At 47.1% G+C, this 25496-nt stretch overlaps 2 protein-coding genes across 7 annotated transcripts in view; both read right to left on the bottom strand.

The window, feature by feature from the left end:
* Positions 1-1987: 1987 nt before the first annotated feature.
* Positions 1988-9237, bottom strand: GPR17 (G protein-coupled receptor 17). Its single transcript, XM_075569633.1, has 2 exons — positions 9134-9237; positions 1988-3757 (listed from the first exon to the last, which is right to left on the bottom strand). The coding sequence occupies exon 2, from the start codon at positions 3750-3752 to the stop codon at positions 2724-2726; it is 1029 nt and encodes a 342-aa protein (XP_075425748.1). The 5' UTR covers positions 3753-3757; positions 9134-9237; the 3' UTR covers positions 1988-2723.
* Positions 9238-13930: 4693 nt separating this feature from the next.
* Positions 13931-25496, bottom strand: part of MYO7B (myosin VIIB) — a 234965-nt gene continuing 223399 nt past the window's right edge. For all 6 annotated transcript variants that reach the window (XM_075569626.1, XM_075569627.1, XM_075569629.1 and 3 more), the window contains 3 exons: positions 20028-20111; positions 18479-18598; positions 13931-14761 (listed from right to left, as the gene is read on the bottom strand). In XM_075569626.1, coding sequence (XP_075425741.1) covers positions 14690-14761; positions 18479-18598; positions 20028-20111 — 276 coding nt within the window. In that variant the 3' untranslated portion in view covers positions 13931-14689. The remainder of the gene's footprint in view (positions 14762-18478; positions 18599-20027; positions 20112-25496) is intronic.

The raw sequence follows: 25496 nt of genomic DNA, 5'->3' as shown, positions 1-25496 counted from the left end.
TGTTTATGAGGTGTCTCCCCCACCTCCAAATGTGGTCTCCACCGGAACCCCGATGGTGATACCAATATCAGCAAAACAAGAAAAAACACAAAAGCGCACCAAGATGAGAGATAGATATTGTATTAGCAACAAATAATAAAATTAGTAACTTACATATAAAATTTCTTTAATAATCCCCGATCTGGTGTCTATCACAGGAGTAGGGCATCACATAGGAAATATGAAGGGTAATCTCAGTTCTGAGAGATCAGACCCGCGCGCTGGGGCTGTCTCTGTTTCCTCTCCTGTCCTCCACGTGTGGTAGCGTGGTGCAGAGTGTAGCACACATGTGCAGGAACCGGGGCCTTCAATAGGTGTCCTTAGGATGCCTGTCCGTTTTTGATAGCATAAAAACGATCGGAAAAAAGCAGGAACGGTACACTTGAGTGTGTACTGATGGTGGGTAATAAAACCGCCAGCCACAACAGTCGCGACGCGTTTCGTTTACCTAAGTAAACTTCTTCAGGCGATGTCTCATCTGAGATTACCCTTCATATTTCCTATGTGATGCCCTACTCCTGTGATAGACACCAGATCGGGGATTATTAAAGAAATTTTATATGTAAGTTACTAATTTTATTATTTGTTGCTAATACAATATCTATCTCTCATCTTGGTGCGCTTTTGTGTTTTTTCTTGTTTTCCCCACACACATAATGTACAAGAAATAATACAGGCAATGGTAATACAAAGAGAGATACTCGCAACTACTACATAAAAGTCAAGCAAAGGAGCCCCCCCCAAACAGCTTCCAATCTTCCAATGTGATCTGATATAAGCAATGTTCCTATATAAAGAGTGGTCAATCCTCAAGGGCCACTAACAGGCCAGGTTTTAGAGATATCCCTGCTTCAGCACAGTGTGACGGTTCAGGGGATTCCTGCTTCCCAATGTGTCCCCGTCACCCCTGTTCTCCCTGCCTCTGGCCCTTTTCCTCTGCCTCCTCGTTCATCTCTCCCTCCTCCCGCACCCGTTCCTCTGCGCCCTGTCCGGACGCACGTCCAGCTGTCACGCGCGTTCCCCGCACTCCCGATCCTCCCGCGGCACTCAGCGCTCGCCTCTCTATTCCCTATCCCATTACGTTACCTCCTTCAGCTGCGCCTCCTGTCCCCTCGCCGTCCGTGGCGAGCGCCCCCGCGGCGCGACGCTCCTCACGCTCCCTGGCACACACTGTGCGCGCGCATCCAGAAGGCGCGTGCACACAGAAGGCGCGTGCACACGCTGCACTTGTAGGTCTTCCCTGAGTTCTGGTTCCGCCCCCCATAGTGTGCAAGCTATATCCCTGTCTGATCTACCTGTCTCCTCCCTCACTCCTTCTGACCTATCCCTGCAACCCCTCACTTTACCCTCTGCTCCTCCTCTCTCTCCCATTGGTGCTCCCTCCTTTATAACCCCTGTCTGTCCTCTCACTCATTGCTCTGCATAGCTTCTTGTGACCCCTGTGTGTGCAGTCTCTATGCTTGGCTCTCCTGTCTCTTTCAGCGCTGGTTCCTGTCCCTGTTTACCTTTGGATCTCCCTGGCTTGAACTCTGCTTTGTATTGGATTACCCTGCTTTCTCCTGCCCTTGGACCCTGCATTCGGATACGTTTACGCTGCCTTCTCCTATCCTCGAACCCTGGCTTATGGACTTGATTACGCTGCTCTCTATTACCCCTGAACTCTGGCACACGGACATTACTATCCAAACTCTCATACCCTGGACATTGCAAGTATCTGCTAACCGTTTCTCAACAGGACCGGCTACGCACTACCACACTCCGGGCACGCCCTCTCTGCTGTGGGTGCATGTTATAACCCTTACCCACCTCAGTACTGGGGACTGGCCAGGTCTGCGGGCATACAGGCGTTACACACAGGTGGCTCAATCTGTGGCTCAGTCAATGACTGAGCCACCTGTGCTGAAGCAGGGATATATCTAAAACCTGACCTGTTGGTGGCCCTTGAGGACTAAGTTGGCCGCCCCAGGCTTATATTAAGGAAATAAAACTGTGCTTATATAGTATATAAAGTTAACACAAAATACATATACCAAGTGACAGTAGGGGTAACAATATGCCATCTTTAAAAAGCAGTGTTCTACCATAAGACACCTTCCAGCGCTGGAAGTCACTTAATACCCCATTCAAGTCAGTGGGCATCCAGCGTCGGGAGCTGCCTTATGGTCAAAGACGGCTTAGTACATATGGCCCTAAATACGTGATCATTAGGGAATTGGAAGTTGTACATATGAGACCATTAGCGTTTTGTAGACTTCATTATCAGACGGCCCAACTCTCCTTGTTTATAATGGAGACTATCCCCGACTGGGATAGGTTTTGCACATCTCCGCTTGCACCATAACTGGTCCTGAATGTTCCAGGCTCTGTTTATCTCAGCCCTGCTTGTTACCCTCCTGTGTACGTCGGAGCAGGAAGGATAAACTCACAACATGTTTATTAAAGTGTTTTATTCATTTCAGCAGCTCCGTTGTGCTGCTCCAGAGACGTGGAGATCATTGGAGAAGATGCAAACGTCAGAATGAAGGAGTGTGTAAGATCAGGGGTTTGTAATCAAGTCCGTGTCCGATGCTCAGAAAACAGGCTGTGGTCACCAGAAAGGGCCTTCATTGCTACCTCCTGCACCAATGTTACCCAACGCTTGCTCCTGGCCTTTCCCGGCTTCACCGTCTCATTTCGCCGGACTCTCACACCTCCGTCTTGGCACTCAATGAGCTGCTCTCTGTCCTGCCCTCTTCCCGGCTTTTCCCTCTCCCAGCTCTCTTACATCGGCATGGCAGCCGCGCCAGCGTTTCCCGGAATTTCTTAACCGCGAAGAAATAAACCAGCGGATCCAGAGCCGCGTTTAATGTGCTGAGGCAAGAGGTGAAGCGATTGGCCCGTGCCAGCCCTCGCTGCAGGTCACAGGATGACTCTGCGGTCGCAAACTCGCCCCCTGGCATGAGCACGTGGTAGAGTGCCCGGCTGAGGTGGTAAGGCACAAAGCAGACCAGGAATAGTGTAAGGACCAGCAGCACCATCTTTACCGCCCGCTCCTTGGGCTTCCGGTCACCACCTTGCCTGAGACGCCTCAGAATGAGCCCATAACAGGTGACTGTGCCCAGGAAGGGGATGGCAAACGCAGCAATGAGTGACGACAGCGCTCGGAGAGACGGGGTCTCACGGTACAGCAACCGGCAAACTCCTTCCTCTGTCAATGTCTCACGGCCCAAGAGCAACGGTGCCGTGGCAAGAGAGACTATCGCCCAGAGGATGCCGCAAGCCACATGAGCGTGCAGAGGCCTGCGGAGCTTGACAGAGCTTAGTGGGTGCACGATAGCCAGGTACCTGTCGATGCTTATCCCCGCCAGGAAGTAGAGGCTGGCATACATGTTGAGATAGAAGACAAACCCAGCCAGGCGGCAGGGCATAGAACCGAAGGGCCAGCGATTGCCCGACAAGTGGTAGAAGAGCCGGGTGGGCAAGCTGAGGAGCAGGAAGAGGTCGGAAAGTGCCAGGTGTAGGAGGAAGATGTCAGAGGGTGAGCGAGGCTGGCGGTCCCGCACAAAGAGGGAGAGGGCCAGGGTGTTCCCCAGGCCTCCCAGAAGCAGGCCCAGCAGGTAAAATAACGACAGCAGAGCGTTCTCCATCCATGTTTCATGCACACAAGAGTCTAGCCAATCCATGCTGGAGGAGTTTATGAACATCGTGTCAGGGGTGTCGCCAGCATCACTCATTGCACCTAATGTACAGGCAATCAGAAAGAGAGAGGAGCAGGGTTACGGGGGGCACATGTGGTACATCAGTGTCCTCAAACAGTGTAGTTTCATTTACATACATGCAGCTGGTCACCACCTTCTCTACCAGAGGAGAATAAGTGGCTGAAGGAGCGGCTCAGTGAGTACAGACACTGACTGGCACTGAGTGTGAAGCAGGGGAGCCTGGGAGAAGGAGCGGCTCAGTGAGTACAGACACCGACTGGCACTGAGTGTGAAGCAGGGGAACCTGGGAGAAGGAGCGGCTCAGTGAGTAAAGACACTGACTGGCACTGAGTGTGAAGCAGGGGAACCTGGGAGAAGGAGCGGCTCAGTGAGTACAGACACTGACTGGCACTGAGTGTGAAGCAGGGGAACCTGGGAGAAGGAGCGGCTCAGTGAGTAAAGACACTGACTGGCACTGAGTGTGAAGCAGGGGATCCTGGGAGAAGGAGCGGCTCAGTGAGTAAAGACACTGACTGGCACTGAGTGTGAAGCAGGGGATCCTGGGAGAAGGAGCGGCTCAGTGAGTACAGACACTGACTGGCACTGAGTGTGAAGCAGGGGATCCTGGGAGAAGGAGCGGCTCAGTGAGTACAGACACTGACTGGCACTGAGTGTGAAGCAGGGGATCCTGGGAGAAGGAGCGGCTCAGTGAGTAAAGACACTGACTGGCACTGAGTGTGAAGCAGGGGAACCTGGGAGAAGGAGCGGCTCAGTGAGTAAAGACACTGACTGGCACTGAGTGTGAAGCAGGGGAGCCTGGGAGAAGGAGCGGCTCAGTGAGTAAAGACATTGACTGGCACTGAGTGTGAAGCAGGGGATCCTGGGAGAAGGAGCGGCTCAGTGAGTACAGACACTGACTGGCACTGAGTGTGAAGCAGGGGATCCTGGGAGAAGGAGCGGCTCAGTGAGTACAGACACTGACTGGCACTGAGTGTGAAGCAGGGGATCCTGGGAGAAGGAGCGGCTCAGTGAGTACAGACACTGACTGGCACTGAGTGTGAAGCAGGGGAACCTGGTTCAATTCCCAGTGTCAGCTCCTTGTGACCTTGGGCAAATCATTTTATCTCCCTGTGCCTCAGGCATCAAACACATAGATTGTAAGCTCTGCGGGGCAGGGACGTGTGTCTGCAAAATGTCTCTGTAAAGCGCTATGTAAAACTAGCAGCACTATACAAGAACATGCTATTATTATTATTAAGCTTAGCCTCCCAAAACCTAACTCACATATGCCCCACTTTGAGTATCCCTACTTTAGGGCACATAGCTTTATACAGCCTCACTCAACAGCAGCACTTGTTATTGTATACTGCTTTACTTACATACTCTTACACAGCATAATACACACACAGAGCCTCACTCACGCACATGGAATATCACTCTGAATATTTACATAAACCATATAATATACCTGCACACAGCCTCATCCACCTATACACACAGCCTCACCCACATATATGCAACCTCACCCACCTACACACAGCCTTACCCACCTATACACACAGCCTCACCCACATATATGCAACCATACCCACCTACACAGAGCCTTACCCACCTATACACACAGCCTCACCCACATATATGCAACCATACCCACCTACACAGAGCCTTACCCACCTACACAGAGCCTTACCCACCTATACACACAGCTTCACCCACATATATGCAACCTTACCCACCTACACAGAGCCTTACCCACCTACACACAGCCTCACCCACCTATACACACAGCCTCACCCACATATATGCAACCTTACCCACCTACACAGAGCCTTACCCACCTATACACACAGCCTCACCCACATATATGCAACCTTACCCACCTACACAGAGCCTTACCCACCTATACACACAGCCTCACCCACCTAAACGCAACCTCACCCACCTACACACAGCCTCACCCACCTGCACACAGCCTCACCCACCAACACACAGCCTCACCCACCAACACACAGCCTCACCCACCTACACACAGCCTCACCCACCTACACACAGCCTCACCCACCTACACACAGCCTCACCCACCTAAACGCAACCTCACCCACCTACACACAGCCTCACCCACCTACACACAGCCTCACCCACCAACACACAGCCTCACCCACCTACACACAGCCTCACCCACCTGCACACAGCCTCACCCACCCGCACACAGCCTCACCCACCCACACACAGCCTCACCCACCCACACACAGCCTCACCCACCCACACACAGCCTCACCCACCTACACACAGCCTCACCCACCTACACACAGCCTCACCCACCCACACACAGCCTCACCCACCTACACACAGCCTCACCCACACACACACAGCCTCACCCACCTATACACAGCCTCACCCACCTATACACAGCCTCACCCACCTATACACAGCCTCACCCACCTACGCACAACCTCACCCACCTACGCACAGCCTCACCCACCTACGCACAGCCTCATCCAGCTATACGCAACCTCATCCACCTATACGCAACCTCACCCACCTACACGCAACCTCACCCACCTACACGCAACCTCACCCACCTATACACAGCCTCACCCACCTGCACACAGCCTATCCCACCTATACACAGCCTCACCCACCTGCACACAGCCTCGCCCACCTATAAGCAAACTCACCCACCTACACACAGCCTCACCCACCTGCACACAGCCTCACCAACCTACACACAGCCTCACCCACCTGCACACAGCCTCACCAACTTACATACAGAAAAGACTCACTCACATACATCACACTCATGGACATATTACACAGCCCCACTTGCATACAATCGTGCATACAACTGACTTGTGGATGTACATACAACACCCTTACTCACATAGTTCACACTCACTGACAAACACACATGCTCACTCACATACAACCTCAAACACACACACTCCACTTACATACAACTCACTGATATGCACCAAACAGCCTCGCTCAATCTCAACTCCAGACTCACTGACATACATCACACAGACTCATTCATATTAATCACTCACTGACATATTGCACAGCTCACTCACTTACATACTGAGAGAGAGAGAAAACTGGCGCACAGCCAATGGAGTGGGTCACCAAAATATTACAAAGTGTATATTTGATACACGAAACGCGTAGGAGGGTGTCTATCTCCATTTTTTATATGAACCAATAAAGGAATATTTTTTATTCAGTATTTTGGTGACCCGCTCCATTGGCTGTGTGCCAGTTTTCTCTCTTTCTCATTACACCAGCAACTATACTTGGCTGCACGCTAACCAAGACACAAGGATTGGGGCGTATGTGAGTACCATTGACTTTATATTTCTGCATTGTTGTATGCTGAGAATCCAGGGACCACTCCAATGAGGATCTGACAGGGGTCATCACCACCAGCCTTATCTTCAGGGATCATTTGGCCCTTCAGGGGACTTTACACCATGATATACCTCACTAGACCCAATCCCAACACCTTCCTGAATCATTTCATAATTTGAATGACATGGATCCAGCGCTGAAGCGCATTAATCACTAACTGCTCCACTCACTTACATACAACTGATATACATTACATATCCTCACTTATTTACAAACAGCCTCAGACTCACAGACGTACATCAAACACCCTAGCTCAGATTCACTCTCACACATACATTACACAGCCTCACTCACTTCCATACAGTTTAATATTCACTGACGTGGCTACACCACAAAGCCACACTCATTTACATACAGCCGCAGGCTCACGTACACCACACAGCCTCATTCATTTACAACCTCCAACTCACTAACAAACATAACATAGGCTCACTCATTTTCAACCTCCAACTCACTAACATACATACCATAGGCTCACTCATTTTCAACCTCCAACTCACTAACAAACATAACATAGGCTCACTCATTTTCAACCTCCAACTCACTAACATACATACCATAGGCTCACTCATTTACATACAGCCTCAGACTTGCTCACATAGATTACACACCCTCACTCACAAGCAGCCACAGATGTACTGACATATCATATATATTTTCATTCACTTACATACAACCTCAGACTCACAGACATATATTAAACTTTCTCACTCACAAACATACAACCTCAGACTTACTGATATATATCAAACAGGCCATCACTCACATACAAACAAACATATGTCATCATTCACATACAAACAAACATACAACCTCAGACTTACTGATATACATCACACACGCACTCACTCACATACAAACATACCACCTCAGACTTGCTGATATACATCACACAGGCACTCACTCACATACAAACAAACATATGCCATCACTCACATACAAACAAACAAACATATGCCATCTCTCACATACAAACAAACATACAACCTCAGACTTACTGATATACATCACACACGCACTCACTCACATAAAAACATACCACCTCAGACTTGCTGATATACATCACACACGCACTCACTCACATACAAACGTACAACCTCAGACTTACTGATATACATCACACACGCACTCACTCACATAAAAACATACAACCTCAGACTTACTGATATACATCACACACGCACTCACTCACATACAAACGTACAACCTCAGACTTGCTGATATACATCACACAGGCCATCACTCACTAACATACAAACAAACATACAACCTCAGACTTGCTGATATACATCACACAGGCACTCACTCACATACAAACATACAACCTCAGACTTGCTGATATACATCACACAGGCACTCACTCACATACAAACATACAACCTCAGACTTGCTGATATACATCACACAGGCACTCACTCACATACAACCTCAGACTTGCTGATATACATCACACAGGCACTCACTCACATACAACCTCAGACTTGCTGATATACATCACACAGGCACTCACTCACATACAAACATACAACCTCAGACTTGCTGATATACATCACACAGGCACTCACTCACATACAACCTCAGACTTGCTGATATACATCACACAGGCACTCACTCACATACAACCTCAGACTTGCTGATATACATCACACAGGCACTCACTCACATACAGTACTACATTTTTATGCAGCTTCACGCACATGCCTCGAATAAATTGAGCTGAGCTGTTTTCAAATTTTACATTTCTAATAATGCTAATATATATATAGCATTTATACATTATTATTATTATAAGCCTTACTCACATATATTACATACTGTACAGCCTTGCACACGTATATATTACATGCATACAGCCTCACTCACTTATATAGTATATGCATACACCCTCCCTCACATATGACATGCATATTTCCTCGCTCACGTGTAACATATACATACAGCCTCCCTCACATACAGTATATAACTTGCATACAGTATATAACTTGCATACAGTCTCCCTTTGGCAAGCTCACCTGCTTTAACCCAACTCTGCTCCCCTTACTGTGTCTGCCCGCTGCCGTCTCCTCTGTGTGTGTTGGACCCAAGTTTAAGTAGTGGTGGTCTGCCTGTGTTGGGGGAGCCTTGTCTGGACTTGTCTACAGAAGGGTCCCCTACATCCCCATTTGTCTGTCCTTTCTTTCACCCCCCTCCCCCCCAAGCAGAAAGACACAGCATATTTCATAGTTGGACAAAGAGGGGAGTGTGCATGTGGGGAGGCAGAGTGTGCGGTTTCCATGGTAGCTTGGGGTTCATGTTAGAGGGGGTTATGCCTTCTTGTGAAGAGAGACTATCATCTCTTGTTTGCTATAAGGAATACCAATGTCCCCTATCGCAGAGCCCCCACCATCCACTGGGCACAAACATGCTCATCTTCTGCTGTCCAGCACAGCTGCAGATACATTGTAAGAGAGGATTCTGGGAGCATAGTAGGAAGCGGTCTTTTGGGTGTACAACTGGGTTAATAGGGAGATGTCTCTTCAAAAGGCAGCCTGCAGTTATTATGAAGTTGTATCTTTAGTATATACACACAAACACACAAGTATGAGACATGCAAGATACAATAGAATAGAGACATTACATGGACACACTCTTGATGATGATTAACAATATACAAGTGCAAACTTCTCCATCCACATACAAACCCACAGTCACGGAGTCATCAATGTGCGATAAATGCTGGATATAGCCCATCAGTTTGCCTCCGAATCGTTACAGAGGCAAACGGATACATCCCATTATAACACGGACCCCAGCAGCTCCTCTGCACCTGTATAACCGCTGCACCAGGTGGCAGTCTGCATGGCAAGCGCAGCACAGCTGACACAAAGCTCTCTTCGCGTTACCTTAGCGTCATAATGGCCATGTGCCACTCTGGACACATAACCCCCATACGTCTATGTATACCCAACAGGCAGAGCGGAGGCAGCAGATGCAGAAACCTTAACACTAGACCCACCAGCCTGGTCAGCACATCCAATCTCCTTTCGGAAACGAGGAATATATTGAACAGCAGAACACGGAGCTTTCAGAGGTACTTAGTGTCCCGAGGAGCGCGGCAGGACGCAGGTTCATCCCTGGAGACTAGTGGGAAGGAGATTTCACCAGCAGCAAAGGAAAGCGTTATTAACAGCAGGGGCGCAAACTGGGGGGGACGCTAGATTTTCCAAGGGGGGAGCAGCGGTTACAGAGGCCCCGCGCGCTTCACCAAGGCATTTACAGTAAATGCCGAGGATCGCGCGAGGCCTCGGCAACTCCCCTTACCTTGTCTTGGGCGACGCATCGCCATGGCAACGTGACGTCAAATGAACCAGCGGTGTAATTTAACGCCACAAACAAGATGAGGGGGGTGTGAGCAGTGGGGGGGGGGAGGGGGAGAGCAGACAGGGGGCCCACCCCGGGGGGGGGGAGAGCAGACAGGGGGCCCACCCCTTCTTTACAGGAAGGGCAGTGACAATATGGAGAGTATTACATATGGAGACTGTGATGGAAGATACAGAGAATTTCTTTACAAGAATAGGTTAGACCAGGGGTGCTCAATACAGTCCTCAGAACCCTCCAACAGGTCAGGTTTTCAAGATATTCATAGGTAGCTCAATCAGTCCCAGCTTCAGCAGTTTGTTCAATCAGAGGCTCAGTCGGACCTGTGCTGAAGCTGGGATATCCTGAAAACCTGACCTGTTGGACGGGGGCTTGAGGACTGGAGTTGAGCACCCCTGAGTAAGGCTGTGTCCCCGTTGGCGCAGAGCGTGCTGTGCGCTCGGCGCTTGCCGCTTTTACTTCTTGTACTCGTTATATAGACGTCCCCGCTCTCCCAAGCTTGGCGCTTGAGACAAAAAATGTGACTTTGATGTGCGCACATCTTGCCCTCAATGCCCCCCCCCTCCCTGCTCGCGAAATAGCCAGGGCACCCGGCGCTCATGCTTAGAGAGTTGGTGACGTCACCGCTCTTAGCATGAGCGCGCTCAGCGCCAGCAGCGACGCAGGCTTAGACATCTTCGTTTTTTGTAGGAGGAGTATACCAGGGAATATACCAAATAAGTTAAACATAGGGTGTTGATCCAGGGAGAAATGTGATTGCCAATTCCAGAAGTGATGGAGATCCCTTATGGGATATAGGGGGGGGATTTACTTACCTTAGAGGAAATGCTCTCTCCCAGGCACGGATTGCTTCCTTTTTCATGCTGCCGGCGCGATGTCGCAACGTGGTCTGGGCCTGCTGCACAACCTCATTGTAAGTCAGCAACAACCGGCGCTGGAGGCGTGTGCCGGGTATATACATAAAGGCCAAGAACGCGGGTTTGTGGGTGTTACTAATGAAATCAGGAAGCGATAAAAAGGTTAATAAATTCCATCGCAAAGCTCTACGTCTTCCCGCGCCATGACAGAGATGGCGTTAGGCTGGGCAAAACTGGCTCAAATTCCTGCGGCAAAACACAATTAACCCTTTAACTGCCGTGGGCAATGTTTTGCCGGCTCTGGGGCAGCGATGAGTAAATACATATATGTTACTAATATCTGTACTACTGGTTCTCATGTTCCGGTGACGGGATGTACACAACGAGAGTAAATACATATGTGTTACTAATATCTGTACTACTGGTTCTCATGTTCCGGTGACGGGATGTACACAACGAGAGTAAATACATATGTGTTACTAATATCTGTACTACTGGTTCTCCTGTTCCGGTGACGGGATGTACACAACGAGAGTAAATACATATATGTTACTAATATCTGTACTACTGGTTCTCCTGTTCCGGTGACGGGATGTACACAACGAGAGTAAATACATATATGTTACTAATATCTGTACTACTGGTTCTCCTGTTCCGGTGACGGGATGTACACAACGAGAGTAAATAAAAGTGCAGGAAAGTGATTTCGAGGCTCTTACAGGGCCACTCGTACATCTTGTCTTCAGCAACAACTTCCCTAATTCTCTAGTTGGTAAACTCCGTTCATAGCGTTACTTTGTCTACAACAAGGAACACCCCCCACTATGCCAATCATTCATTTCCTACAGACCTAATGTTAGTAACTGCCCACAATTGTCAAATGTTTTACTGCATAAATAGAAATATAGGGTGAGTATCTTGTCCAATTAAAATGGAAGAAAAGTTAAACTCGATGGGCCTAATGTACCGCATGTTACTAATGTGTCTCATCTTCTTTTGACGTGGAAAGGAATAATAGGACCAGTTGGCCAGATGCACGCAGGCACACGCATGCACACACAGGCACACGCATGCACACACATGCTCAATGCTGGCCCTACACATAGCTCATTTAAATACAGTTTGGGCCTCACAATATGAGGGGCATCAGAATTAGGAACAAATGTTTATGCATTTCAAGTTTTAAACTCAGGTGATAAAGAAGATATTGGAAAAAGAAGATTCTCTATAAATATGGAAACTTTCATTCAAATATGACCCTAAGCCTAGGGTGGACAGAGGATGAGACACGCACTCAATATCAATGGTAATAGAGGTGGGGTACTTAGCTGCCGGTGCGCTGGTCCTGGGGAGCTCCTGTAGTCCCAAATGTTCCAGTACAAAGAAGAAGAAGCAGGCACACGGTCTTACTCAAAAGGAGGTTTAATATGCCATAAAGTCCAACGTTTCGGCAGAAAGGCAGTATTTGTCTGCCGAAACGTTGGACTTTATGGCATATTAAACCTCCTTTTGAGTAAGACCGTGTGCCGGCTTCTTCTTCTTTGTACCTAAGCCTAGGGTGACCAGATGTCCCGGTCTGTAGGGCTTTGTCCTGACTTTTTGGGGTGCTGTCCCATTTTTTTTTATCCCGAAAAAAGTTGAGCCAACGCGTTTTGAATTGTTTTTTTATTCATGTTATCAGTTGTATGGTCACATGTCCCTGTTCCATACGGATTTTTTATACAGAGATTCTATTACATATTTTTGTGATCACACGTGGTCCTTTATGAGGGTATTTTACCTCTAAATCTGCAATCAGAAATGATAACTATTGATGAATAAGGGTAATGCACAATTGTGGCCCCTTCTCCATGTTCTTGTATCCCATTTCCTATAGGTATGATGGCATCGCAGTTAATCACCGTGGAGTTTCTTACTGCAGAGCTGATCTCCACAGGACAGCCAACAGGACGGGTTCATTTCACAGAGTATTCCGCTCATATATTAACTGTCCAAGCACCATAAATGTTTTTTTGTTCCCAAAAATTTCTATATCTGGTTTCCCAAGAAAACCAGCAATACTTTTTAGGCAGCATATGGACTGGTCATTGGTCAATTTGAATTGTATTTTGCATATGTGCACATATTAATCACGAGCACTTTAATTAATACATTAGTGTAACTGGCGCTTATAAACACGAATCTTCACCCCACTGTTCATTTTAGCTTTACACCATCATCTTTGTATCTAACAACGCTAGTATAATGCTCTCATTCATTTCAGTTTCATATTTATATTTACAATAGTCCCTTCAGTCAGAATAATAAACCTATTTTCTGATTTTTGGGGCCTCTTAAACTTGACATAGCTTAGGGCCTCAGAAGGTCAAAGTCTGGCCCGGCACACGCTACTGCAGACTATGTAACAATGAACAATATGGAAGCTCTCCGCAGACTGCGCAATTCCTCGACCGATGTAATTGTTGGAGTAGCACAGAGCAGCCGATGTGGCTGTTCCACTGTTTATTTGCCGACACTAGCATGCCACAGACCACGGCACAGTGAAACATAGCCACGCTGACGTCTTCACTAACAAGACAATGCCACAAACAGATGTTAATTATTTAATTTGTTTATTATGTCTGAGCACCAGAAAATAGATATTTAGGCCTTCACAGCGGCAGCAGCAGAGTAGCACAGCGAGAGGAACCCTTCCACCTCCCTGTTAGGGAGATTTAACGTTACCTGGGCTTGTACCTTCTCATATAATTGTCCTGGCAAAAAGGCACGGCAAGAGTTGGTAACAAGAAGATACCCCATGTGACTTTATTGGTACAAAAGCACTTGGGAAATGTGGTTAATACCACACAGTCTCATGAGCTATTCACCTGCTTGCAAAGGGTTAATGCTAATCAATGAGACCAGCAGGTGGTGTATGGGTCACGCATTAATGGGGATCTGTATCCAGTGGCTGAAGGATGACTGATTCCTTGATAAACAATTCAGAGGAATAAATCTCTGATATCAATAGCTCCTTCCTTATTCTCTAGGGTGGCAGATGGTCTCTGAATTTGGGAAGTTGGAAGAGAGATCTCAGCAGGTCCGTGGCAGGTAAGAAGATAATGGAGTGCGCTGGTGTTTTGTTTGGTAGTAATAACCGCGTGAGGCTCAGCAGGTTTCTGATGGAGTGGATGGACGAACGCTCTGCAGGGGTCAGGCAGTGGAGGTGTGGGAGCAGTTTGGGCTTTTGGCAGCAAAAGGCACATAGAGGTGGGATTAATTTCTCAGTGTAAGGCTGGTAAAGGGAACGGGTAGTGAGGGAAAGCTGAACATCCCAGCACCCCATGGCAGCAGGTCTCTGGTTCTCTGCGTTTCTCAGGCCACCTTTTGCTGTTTTGACATGATGTGGCCCACGTAAGATGTAATCAGATCATCCATTTTATAGCCCTGAGGAGAGGAAATTAAAAAGACCAATGTGATATTTACACTTCTATGTGCACATATAGTAACTTTGAGCAAGTACCCCACCCCAGTCAGACTGTCTACGGTCTAACCACCTCTCACTCCCGCATACAAGCCTTCTCCTGTTCTGCAACCTCTCTCTGGAGTTCCCTACCACGCTTCATCAGACTCTCCCCCAGCAGTCAGACGTTTAAAAGCTCCCTGCAAAGTCAACTTTTAAATGAAGCCTATCTGGCAGCTCCCTATACACACTCCCTATACACATATACACACTCCCTAACCCAAATGGGACCAGGTTTGTGGCCACACCAAGCCCTACCCTGAGGCACACTCAGTTCCCCAATGAGCAGCCACTTTACCCTTTGTTGTTTTAAGTTCCCCTTATTCCCGCTAGAGTGTGAGCTCAGGATCAGGCCCCTCGTTACTGTCTGTATCTGTTTGCGCTTGTTTGTTCTTATTTCTGTTTGTCATTGAAATCATTATTTCCCCCATTGTTCCGCGCGGCGGAATGTGCAGGCGCTTAATAAATAATAATAACTGGGGACACCGGCTCCTCCATAGTCAGTGTCCTTGTGAAGCAGCCTTCTCTTTGTCAGAGAAGGGCTTTATTGACATGAATGGAGCTGAAATATTCCCAAGCAAGGGGAGGACAGCTTCACAGCTTAATAAATAGGGGTCACAGTGAGGTCAACAGACTTCCCAAGGTTATGTACAGCTGGATATGGTTGTCAAACCAGGGACATCCATCTTAGGCCTGGTCTCGAACCACAAAGCTATAACTCCTCCTTAGATACAACACACTCCTTTATAAAGGTGATGTAAGGGTTCCGGTGGCCTTCCAATAAGTCAAGATGGGGACACCTGAAACATGTTTGCCAGCATGAAGCTGTTGGTGTCATCATGTAGTTTCAATGATTATGCAATTGGTTTCTTTACTATGTGATGCAAATTACGTGATGGAGAAAACCATGTGACAAATCACTGCATACACGAGACAACTGCAACGTTCTACAAGCTCCCACCCACGCGGCTCGACCCACTCGGCATGCATTGGATGAAGAGGAAGAACCTTGCTGAATGACATTCTCCCTTCCCACCCCATCCGTAGGGCAGATAAGAGGAAACAGAGGCATCAGGAGCACTTTGAAGGGCATAGAAGGTTGAGATTGGACAGCAGTAAGACAGACACTGTGGGGACATGAGAATGAGATTTCTCTTCGAGTTACAATTTGCCAATATCTTCATTTCCCCCAAAGATGTTATTATATAGTCATCAAGATTCAACATTTTGAAAATATTTGCACCTGGATTGAAAACTGGTTAAAGGATAAAAAACAGAGGGTTGTCATAAATGGAACTTTTTCAGGTTGGGCTAAAGTGAGTGGAGTACCTCAAGGATCGGTACTGGGACTCCTGCTTTTTAACTTGTTTATTAATGACCTTGAGGTTGGCATAGAGAGCAAAGTCTCCATCTTTGCTGATGATACTAAATTGTGTAAGGTAATAGAATCAGAGCAGGATGTCACTTCTCTTCAGAAGGACTTGGAGAGACTGGAAACGTGGGCAGGTAAATGGCAGATGAGGTTTAATGGAGATAAATGTAAGGTTATGCATTTGGGAAGCAAGAATAAACAGGCGACTTATAAATTAAGGGAATCCTTGATGGAGAAGGATTTAGGAGTGCATGTAGACAGCAGGCTTAGCAATAGTGCCGAAAGTCATGCAGTAGCTGCAAAGGCAAACAAGATCTTATCTTGCATTAAACAGGCAATGGATGGAAGGGAAGTAAACATAATTATGCCCTTTTATAAAACATTAGTAAGACCACACCTTGAATATGGAGTCCAATTTTGGGCACCACTCCATAGAAAATACATAATGGAATTAGAAAAAGTGCAGGGAAGAGCCACCAAATTAATAAAGGGGATGGATAATCTGATTTAGGAAGAGAGGCTAGCTAAATTAGATTTACAGGTATTTACATTAGAAAAGAGGCGTCTAAGAGGGAATATGATAACTATATACAAATATATTCGGGGACAATACAAAGAGCTTTCAAAATAACTATTCATCACAAGGGCAGTACAAAGGACTTGGGGCCATACCTTAAGCTTGGAGGAAAGGAGATTTGACCAGCAACAAAGGAAAGGGTTCTTTACAGTAAGGGCAGTTACAATGTGGAATTCATTATCCTTGGAGACTGTGATGGCAGATACAATAGATATCTTCAAAAAAGGTTGGACTGGTTCTTACCAGAAGGGATTGATCTCAGAGATCTATGGGGGGTTAGAGTCAACATCGGAGAACCCAAGCCACGCATATATGCAAAAGTGGTGTGCAGAACTCAACCTACAACTAGATATAGAGGATTGGAAGGACATCTGGGAGGCAGTCGCCAAGACCTCAATTTGCACGATCACAAAAGAAAATATTTACAAAATTCTATTTCAGTGGTACTTAACCCCGAGTAGACTGAGCCAGATCTTCCCCGGCACGCCAGATCTGTGCTGGAGGGGATGTGGTCAAAGAGGAGACATGGCCCACATTTGGTGGTCATGCCTAGAGATCCATGGGTTCTGGTCTAAGATCCAGAAACTGCTCTGTGAAACTTCGGGGCAGGAAATTCCCCTGGACCCTCTGACCTTTCTGTTGGGAAAACAAGTTGAAGGCCTCCCCGCTCCCCTAACTAAACTTATCTCAGCCATCCCAACTGCTGCGAGGTGCTCTATCGCGGCTGCTTGGAAGCAGATAAAAGCACCCTCCAAAAATACGGTCACTAAAAGAATTACCACAGTTATGACCATGGAAAAACTTACGGCCTTGCTCACACGGAAAATCCCCCAGTTCTACAACACCTGGGGGCCCTGGCTAGACGCAGAGGCCCAACTTTCCCATAAACAAGCACTCAAACCAGTTGGCCCCTCCAGCGAGAGAAGGTCGAAAAGGAGTACGCCACCCCCCCACCCCCGACCCCTCCCCGCCCCCAGACCTTTCCTTCCCCCACTCTGTTTGTCAACCACACTAACCCCCCTCCCCGCCCCTGTCCCCCCCCCCAACAAAAAACAAAAATGCTTTATTGGATTCAATGACTGTACTCTATCTATATGTTATGTGCATACGAACGCAATGTATCTGTATATGTTCCCTGTTTGTTTCCAATAAAGGAAAAAGATTGAAAAAATAAATTAAAAAAAGGTTGGACATCTTTTTAGATGGGAAAGGTATACAGGGATATACCAAATAAGTAACCATGGGAAGGAAGCTGATCCAGGGAGTAATCCGATTGCCAATTGTTGGAGTCAGGAAGGAATTTATTTTTCCCCCTATGAGATACCATTGGATGATATGTCACTGGGGTTTTTTGTTTGCCTTCCTCTGGATCAATAAGTAAGTATAGATATAGGATAACGTATCTGTCGTCTAAATTTAGCATAGGTTGAACTTGATGGACCTACGTCTTTTTTCAACCTCTATCTACTATGTAACTATATAACTATGTAACTAAGTAACATCTGTTTATGCAGAGAACACACAAAGGGTTTCTATAGCACCCCCTAATCTTGTCACAGTTACTGTGTGTGTTAATGTGTGCTCCACTTTAGTGTGCTAGCATTACTGTGTTAGTATGAGTGCTGAGTGTCCAGTAACACGTGTGAGTGTGTCACTATGCATGCTGTCACTATGTCAGACAGTGTCCCTTACCAGTGAGGTTTCACACAGGATCTTGTTGTCACGTACAAGGTTCCCAGTTGACATCTGGAAGTACGTGTTCCCACTATTCCAGCGAGAGATCTTGTTGAAGGGATGAGTGACCAGCAGCTCCTGCAGAGAGAGGAGAACGAGACCACCTTATGGTAGAAATACCTTTTTAATGAACCAACATGTACGTTCCTTATAGATTTCACAAGTCTCAAATGTGCCAGCAGAGAATTGTGACGTGTTGAAAAGCACAAACAACCACACATTGCTCCATGGCAAATGTATCTAGTTTTATCTAGGCATAATACCGCTATATTACATATTTACACTGCAGAATACTATACACACACAAAAGCCTCCCTTCCCCACATGGATTTTGTTTATAAAAATGTTACCTGAACCGGGCCCTTCAGAGCTTATCCGTTTTTGACACAAAAGTGCAGTCTTGGCCGCGAGGTCACCAATAGATAACGTTGCAGCTTTTCTATTGGCCGCCAGGCTGAGCCCTGAACCAGCCGCCATTTTGTGTCCAGCAGGCACCTATTCTGCCTAGTGCTGGAGCAGGAGAACCAAAGGGTCCCCAGATGCTTCAGCAGCACAGAGGCGCTCCGGGGGGGCCACCCAGTTTAGGTAAAATAATAACATAAACCCATAAAAACAAAAAACGAGCACACACACACAAAAACATATAAATATATATACATAGTTAGCGCAGAATAAATGAGTTCTTCAGTATTAGGTGATACCTTTTTTATTTGGACTAACAATTTATGTCATAGGACAAGCTTTCCAGAGTTCTCCTCTCTTCTTCAGGTCACAATACTGATTACCAACCTGAGGAAGAGAGGAGAACTCCTGAAAGTTTGTCCTATGACATAAATTGTTTGTCCAAATAAAAAAGGTATCACCTAATACTGAAGAATTCATTTATTCTGCACTATCGCAACTGGACTAACACAGCTATTTTCTGCTTTATATATTGTATTGTATGTCTTTATATTGTACGATTAATGTACACAGCGCTTCACAGCAGTAATACACGTGACAATCATATAAATAGCAAATAATATAAATAACAGGTCATGGGAATAAGTGCTTCAGACATAAAAGTAACATTAAGGAAAAGGAGTCCCTGCTCCTAGTTAGATACAGACACATGAACATATACATAGATATACACATATAGTACACACACATAAACATACACACACATGAACATGTGCATAGATATACAGAGATAGTATATACACACACGCACGCATAGATATACACACAGATATAGTATACACACACACACACACACACACACACACACACACACACACACACACACACACACACACACACACACACACACACACACACACACACACACACACACACTGCTTACAAACTACACAGATATAGTATACACACACACACACACTGCTTACAAACTACACAGCTAACTTAGACACGGCAGTAAGGGCACACAGATTTCTCTATCATACAGTACATATAGAGTTAATGCAGAGTACTGAACGGCCGTGTGCCCTCGCTCGTAATGACTTGCCTTTGTCTTGGGATGATAAAGCGACACTCCGTATTTGTTGATGGCGATCAGCACAATGTCAGGGAATCCAGGCTGGGAGGATTGCTATGAGACAGCGATGCAGAGAGTTACATTACAGCCTCACGTCTCATTGCATGCAATGTACAGGAGAAGCCGAAGGATACAGGACACATCACCTACTGCACAACAATCCCTGCAGGGGTCTGGTGGCAGAGTGTCCCGTCTGTGTTACTGTCACCCTGCGGTCCCAGGCACAATCAGCCGAGGACGTCTCTATCTCTGTGTCATCAGGCTGAGCCACCGGCTCAATGAATATCTATTTACTAAAATCTACCGGCTGCAAAATGGGGCCAAAACCAGTGAAAAACCGTGCCATATTTATCAAATAATGTGAATCCTACTGAAAGTAATGGTTGCCATTCCTTAGATAAATCTGCTGCAATTCTGCCCCAGTATTGCGGCTGGGATTACATGGATTAAATGGAACCCTTTGTCTTTGCCTGCGCCTCCTCCTCCCCCCGTATCCATGGTGTGCTGATTTAGGTGTCCAGTATTGGACTGGACTGTCCTTTATTTGGACTCTGTCCAGTAAAAAATGAGAGGTAATACTGGACATGTATGTGTATACCGGTATTACCTCTCTGGGTGTGTATGTGTATACCAGTATTACCTCTCTGGGCGTGTATGTGTATACCGGTATTACGTCTCTGGGTGTGTATGTGTATACCAGTATTACCTCTCTGGGCGTGTATGTGTATACCGGTATTACCTCTCTGAGCGTGTATGTGTACACCGGTATCACTTCTCTGGGCGTGTATGTGTACACCGGTATTACCTCTCTGGGTGTGTATGTGTATACCGGTATTACCTCTCTGGGCGTGTATGGGTATACCGGTATTACCTCTCTGGGCGTGTATGTGGATACCGGTATTACCTCTCTGGGCATGTATGTGTATACCGGTATTACCTCTCTGGGTGTGTATGTGTATACCGGTATTACCTCTCTGGGCGTGTATGTGTATACCGGTATTACCTCTCTGAGCGTGTATGTGTATACCGGTATCACCTCTCTGGGCGTTTATGTGTACACCGGTATTACCTCTCTGGGTGTGTATGTGTATACCGGTATTACCTCTCTGGGCGTGTATGTGTATACCGGTATTACCTCTCTGGGCGTGTATGTGTATACCGGTATTACCTCTCTGGGCGTGTATGTGTATACCGGTATTACCTCTCTGAGCGTGTATGTGTATACCGGTATTACCCCTCTGGGTGTGTATGTGTATACCGGTATTACCTCTCTGGTCGTGTATGTGTATACCGGTATTACCTCTCTGGGTGTGTATGTGTATACCGGTATTACCTCTCTGGGTGTGTATGTGTATACCGGTATTACCTCTCTGGGCGTGTATGTGTATAACGGTATTACCTCTCTGGGTGTGTATGTGTATACCAGTATTACCTCTCTGGGCGTGTATGTGTATACCGGTATTACGTCTCTGGGTGTGTATGTGTATACCAGTATTACCTCTCTGGGCGTGTATGTGTATACCGGTATTACCTCTCTGAGCGTGTATGTGTACACCGGTATCACTTCTCTGGGCGTGTATGTGTACACCGGTATTACCTCTCTGGGTGTGTATGTGTATACCGGTATTACCTCTCTGGGCGTGTATGGGTATACCGGTATTACCTCTCTGGGCGTGTATGTGGATACCGGTATTACCTCTCTGGGCGTGTATGTGTATACCGGTATTACCTCTCTGGGTGTGTATGTGTATACCGGTATTACCTCTCTGGGCGTGTATGTGTATACCGGTATTACCTCTCTGAGCGTGTATGTGTATACCGGTATCACCTCTCTGGGCGTTTATGTGTACACCGGTATTACCTCTCTGGGTGTGTATGTGTATACCGGTATTACCTCTCTGGGCGTGTATGTGTATACCGGTATTACCTCTCTGGGCGTGTATGTGTATACCGGTATTACCTCTCTGGGCGTGTATGTGTATACCGGTATTACCTCTCTGAGCGTGTATGTGTATACCGGTATTACCCCTCTGGGTGTGTATGTGTATACCGGTATTACCTCTCTGGTCGTGTATGTGTATACCGGTATTACCTCTCTGGGTGTGTATGTGTATACCGGTATTACCTCTCTGGGTGTGTATGTGTATACCGGTATTACCTCTCTGGGCGTGTATGTGTATAACGGTATTACCTCTCTGGGTGTGTATGTGTATACCGGTATTACCTCTCTGGGCGTGTATGTGTATACCGGTATTACCTCTCTGGGTGTGTATGTGTATACCGGTATTACCTCTCTGGACGTGTATGTGTATACAGGTATTATCTCTCTGGGTGTGTATGTGTATACCGGTATCACCTCTCTGGGCGTGTGTGTGTATACCGGTATTACCTCTCTGGGCGTGTGTGTGTTTACCGGTATTACCTCTCTGGGCGTGTGTGTGTATACCGGTATTACCTCTCTGGGCGTGTGTGTGTATACCGGTATTACCTCTCTGGGCGTGTATGTGTATACCGGTATTACCTCTCTGGGCGTGTATGTGTATACCGGTATTACCTCTCTGGGCGTGTATGTGTATACCGGTATTACCTCTCTGGGCGTGTATGTGTATACCGGTATTACCTCTCTGGGCGTGTATGTGTATACCGGTATTACCTCTCTGGGCGTGTGTGTGTATACAGGTATGATCTCTCTGGGCGTGTGTGTGTATACCGGTATTACCTCTCTGGGCGTGTGTGTGTATACTGGTATTACCTCTCTGGGCGTGTGTGTGTATACCGGTATTACCTCTCTGGGCGTGTGTGTGTATACCGGTATTACCTCTCTGGGCGTGTGTGTGTATACCGGTATTACCTCTCTGGGCGTGTATGTGTATACCGGTATTACCTCTCTGGGCGTGTATGTGTATACCGGTATTACCTCTCTGAGCGTGTATGTGTATACCGGTATCACCTCTCTGGGCGTGTATGTGTATACAGGTATTACCTCTCTGGGCGTGTATGTGTATACCGGTATTACCTCTCTGAGCGTGTATGTGTATACCGGTATCACCTCTCTGGGCGTGTATGTGTATACCGGTATTACCTCTCTGGGCGTGTATGTGTATACCGGTATCACCTCTCTGGGCGTGTATGTGTATACCGGTATTACCTCTCTGGGCGTGTATGTGTATACCGGTATTATCTCTCTGGGCGTGCATGTGTATACCGGTATTACCTCTCTGGGCGTGTATGTGTATACCGGTATTACCTCTCTGGGCGTGTATGTGTATACCGGTATTACCTCTCTGGGCGTGTATGTGTATACCGGTATTACCTCTCTGGGCGTGTATGTGTACACCGGTATTACCTCTCTGGGTGTGTATGTGTATACCGGTATTATCTCTCTGAGCGTGTATGTGTATACCGGTATTACCTCTCTGGGCGTGTGTGTGTATACCGGTATTACCTCTCTGGGCGTGTGTGTGTATACCGGTATTACCTCTCTGGGCGTGTATGTGTATACCGGTATTACCTCTCTGGGCGTGTATGTGTATACCGGTATTACCTCTCTGGGCGTGTATGTGTATACCGGTATTACCTCTCTGGGCGTGTATGTGTATACCGGTATTACCTCTCTGGGCGTGTATGTGTATACCGGTATTACCTCTCTGGGCGTGTATGTGTATACCGGTATTACCTCTCTGGGCGTGTATGTGTATACCGGTATTATCTCTCTGGGCGTGCATGTGTATACCGGAATTATCTCTCTGGGCGTGTATGTGTATACCGGTATTACCTCTCTGGGCGTGTATGTGTATACCGGTATTACCTCTCTGGGCGTGTATGTGTATACCGGTATTACCTCTCTGGGCGTGTATGTGTATACTGGTATTACCGCTCTGGGAGTGTATGTTTATACCGGTAATACCTCTCTGGGCGTGTATGTGTATACTGGTATTACCTCTCTGGGCGTGTATGTGTATACCGGTATTACCTCTCTGGGCGTGTATGGGTATACCGGTATTACCTCTCTGGGCGTGTATGGGTATACCGGTATTACCTCTCTGGGCGTGTATGTATATACCGGTATTACCTCTCTGGGTGTGTGTGTGTATGTGTATACCGGTATTACCTCTCTAGATATGTATGTGTATACCGGTATTACCTCTCTGGGCGTGTATGTGTATACCGGTATTACCTCTCTGGGAGTGTATGTGTATACCGATATTACCTCTCTGGGCGTGTATGTGTATACCGGTATTACCTCTCTGGGTGTGTATGTGTATACCGGTATTACCTCTCTGGGGGTGTATGTGTATACCGGTATTACCTCTCTGGGCGTGTATGTGTATACCGGTATTACCTCTCTGGGTGTGTATCTGTATACCGGTATTAGCTCTCTGGGAGTGTATGTGTACGTGTATACCGGTATTACCTCTCTGGGCGTGTATGTGTACGTGTATACCGGTATTACCTCTCTGGGCGTGTATGTGTATACCGGTATTACCTCTCTGGGCGTGTATGTGTATACCGGTATTACCTCTCTGGGCGTGTATGTGTATACCGGTATTACCTCTCTGGGCGTGTATGTGTATACCGGTATTACCTCTCTGGGCGTGTACGTGTATACCGGTATTACCTCTCTGGGCGTGTACGTGTATACCGGTATTACCTCTCTGGGCGTGTACGTGTCTACCGGTATTACCTCTCTGGGAGTGTACGTGTGTACCGGTATTACCTCTCTGGGCGTGTACGTGTATACCGATATTACCTCTCTGGGCGTGTACGTGTATACCGGTATTACCTCTCTGGGCGTGTATGTGTATACCGGTATTACCTCCCTGGGCGTGTATGTGTATACCGGTATTACCTCTCTGGGCGTGTGTGTATACCGGTATTACCTCTCTGGGTGTGTGTGTGTGTGTATACCGGTATTACCTCTCTGGGCGTGTGTATGTATACCGGTATTACCTCTCTGGGCGTGTATGTGTATACCGGTATTACCTCTCTGGGTGTGTGTGTGTATACCGGTATTACCTCTCTGGGCGTGTATGTGTATACCGGTATTAACTCTCTGGGCGTGTATGTGTATACCGGTATTACCTCTCTGGGGGTGTATGTGTATACCGGTATTACCTCCCTGGGCGTGTATGTGTATACCGGTATTACCTCTCTGGGTGTGTGTGTGTATACCGGTATTACCTCTCTGGGCGTGTATGTGTATACCGGTATTACCTCTCTCGGCATGTATGTGTATACCGGTATTACCTCTCTGGGGGTGTATGTGTATACCGGTATTACCTCTCTGGGTGTGTATGTGTATACCGGTATTACCTCTCTGGGCGTGTATGTGTATACCGGTATTACCTCTCTGGGTGTGTATGTGTATACCGGTATTACCTCTCTGGGCGTGTATGTGTATACCGGTATTACCTCTCTGGGCGTGTATGTGTATACCGG

Source organism: Ascaphus truei, chromosome 14, assembly GCF_040206685.1.
Source record: "Ascaphus truei isolate aAscTru1 chromosome 14, aAscTru1.hap1, whole genome shotgun sequence".
Taxonomy (NCBI): domain Eukaryota; kingdom Metazoa; phylum Chordata; class Amphibia; order Anura; family Ascaphidae; genus Ascaphus; species Ascaphus truei.
Note: the sequence above shows the minus strand (reverse complement) of the source record. Positions and strands in the feature narration are given on the sequence as shown.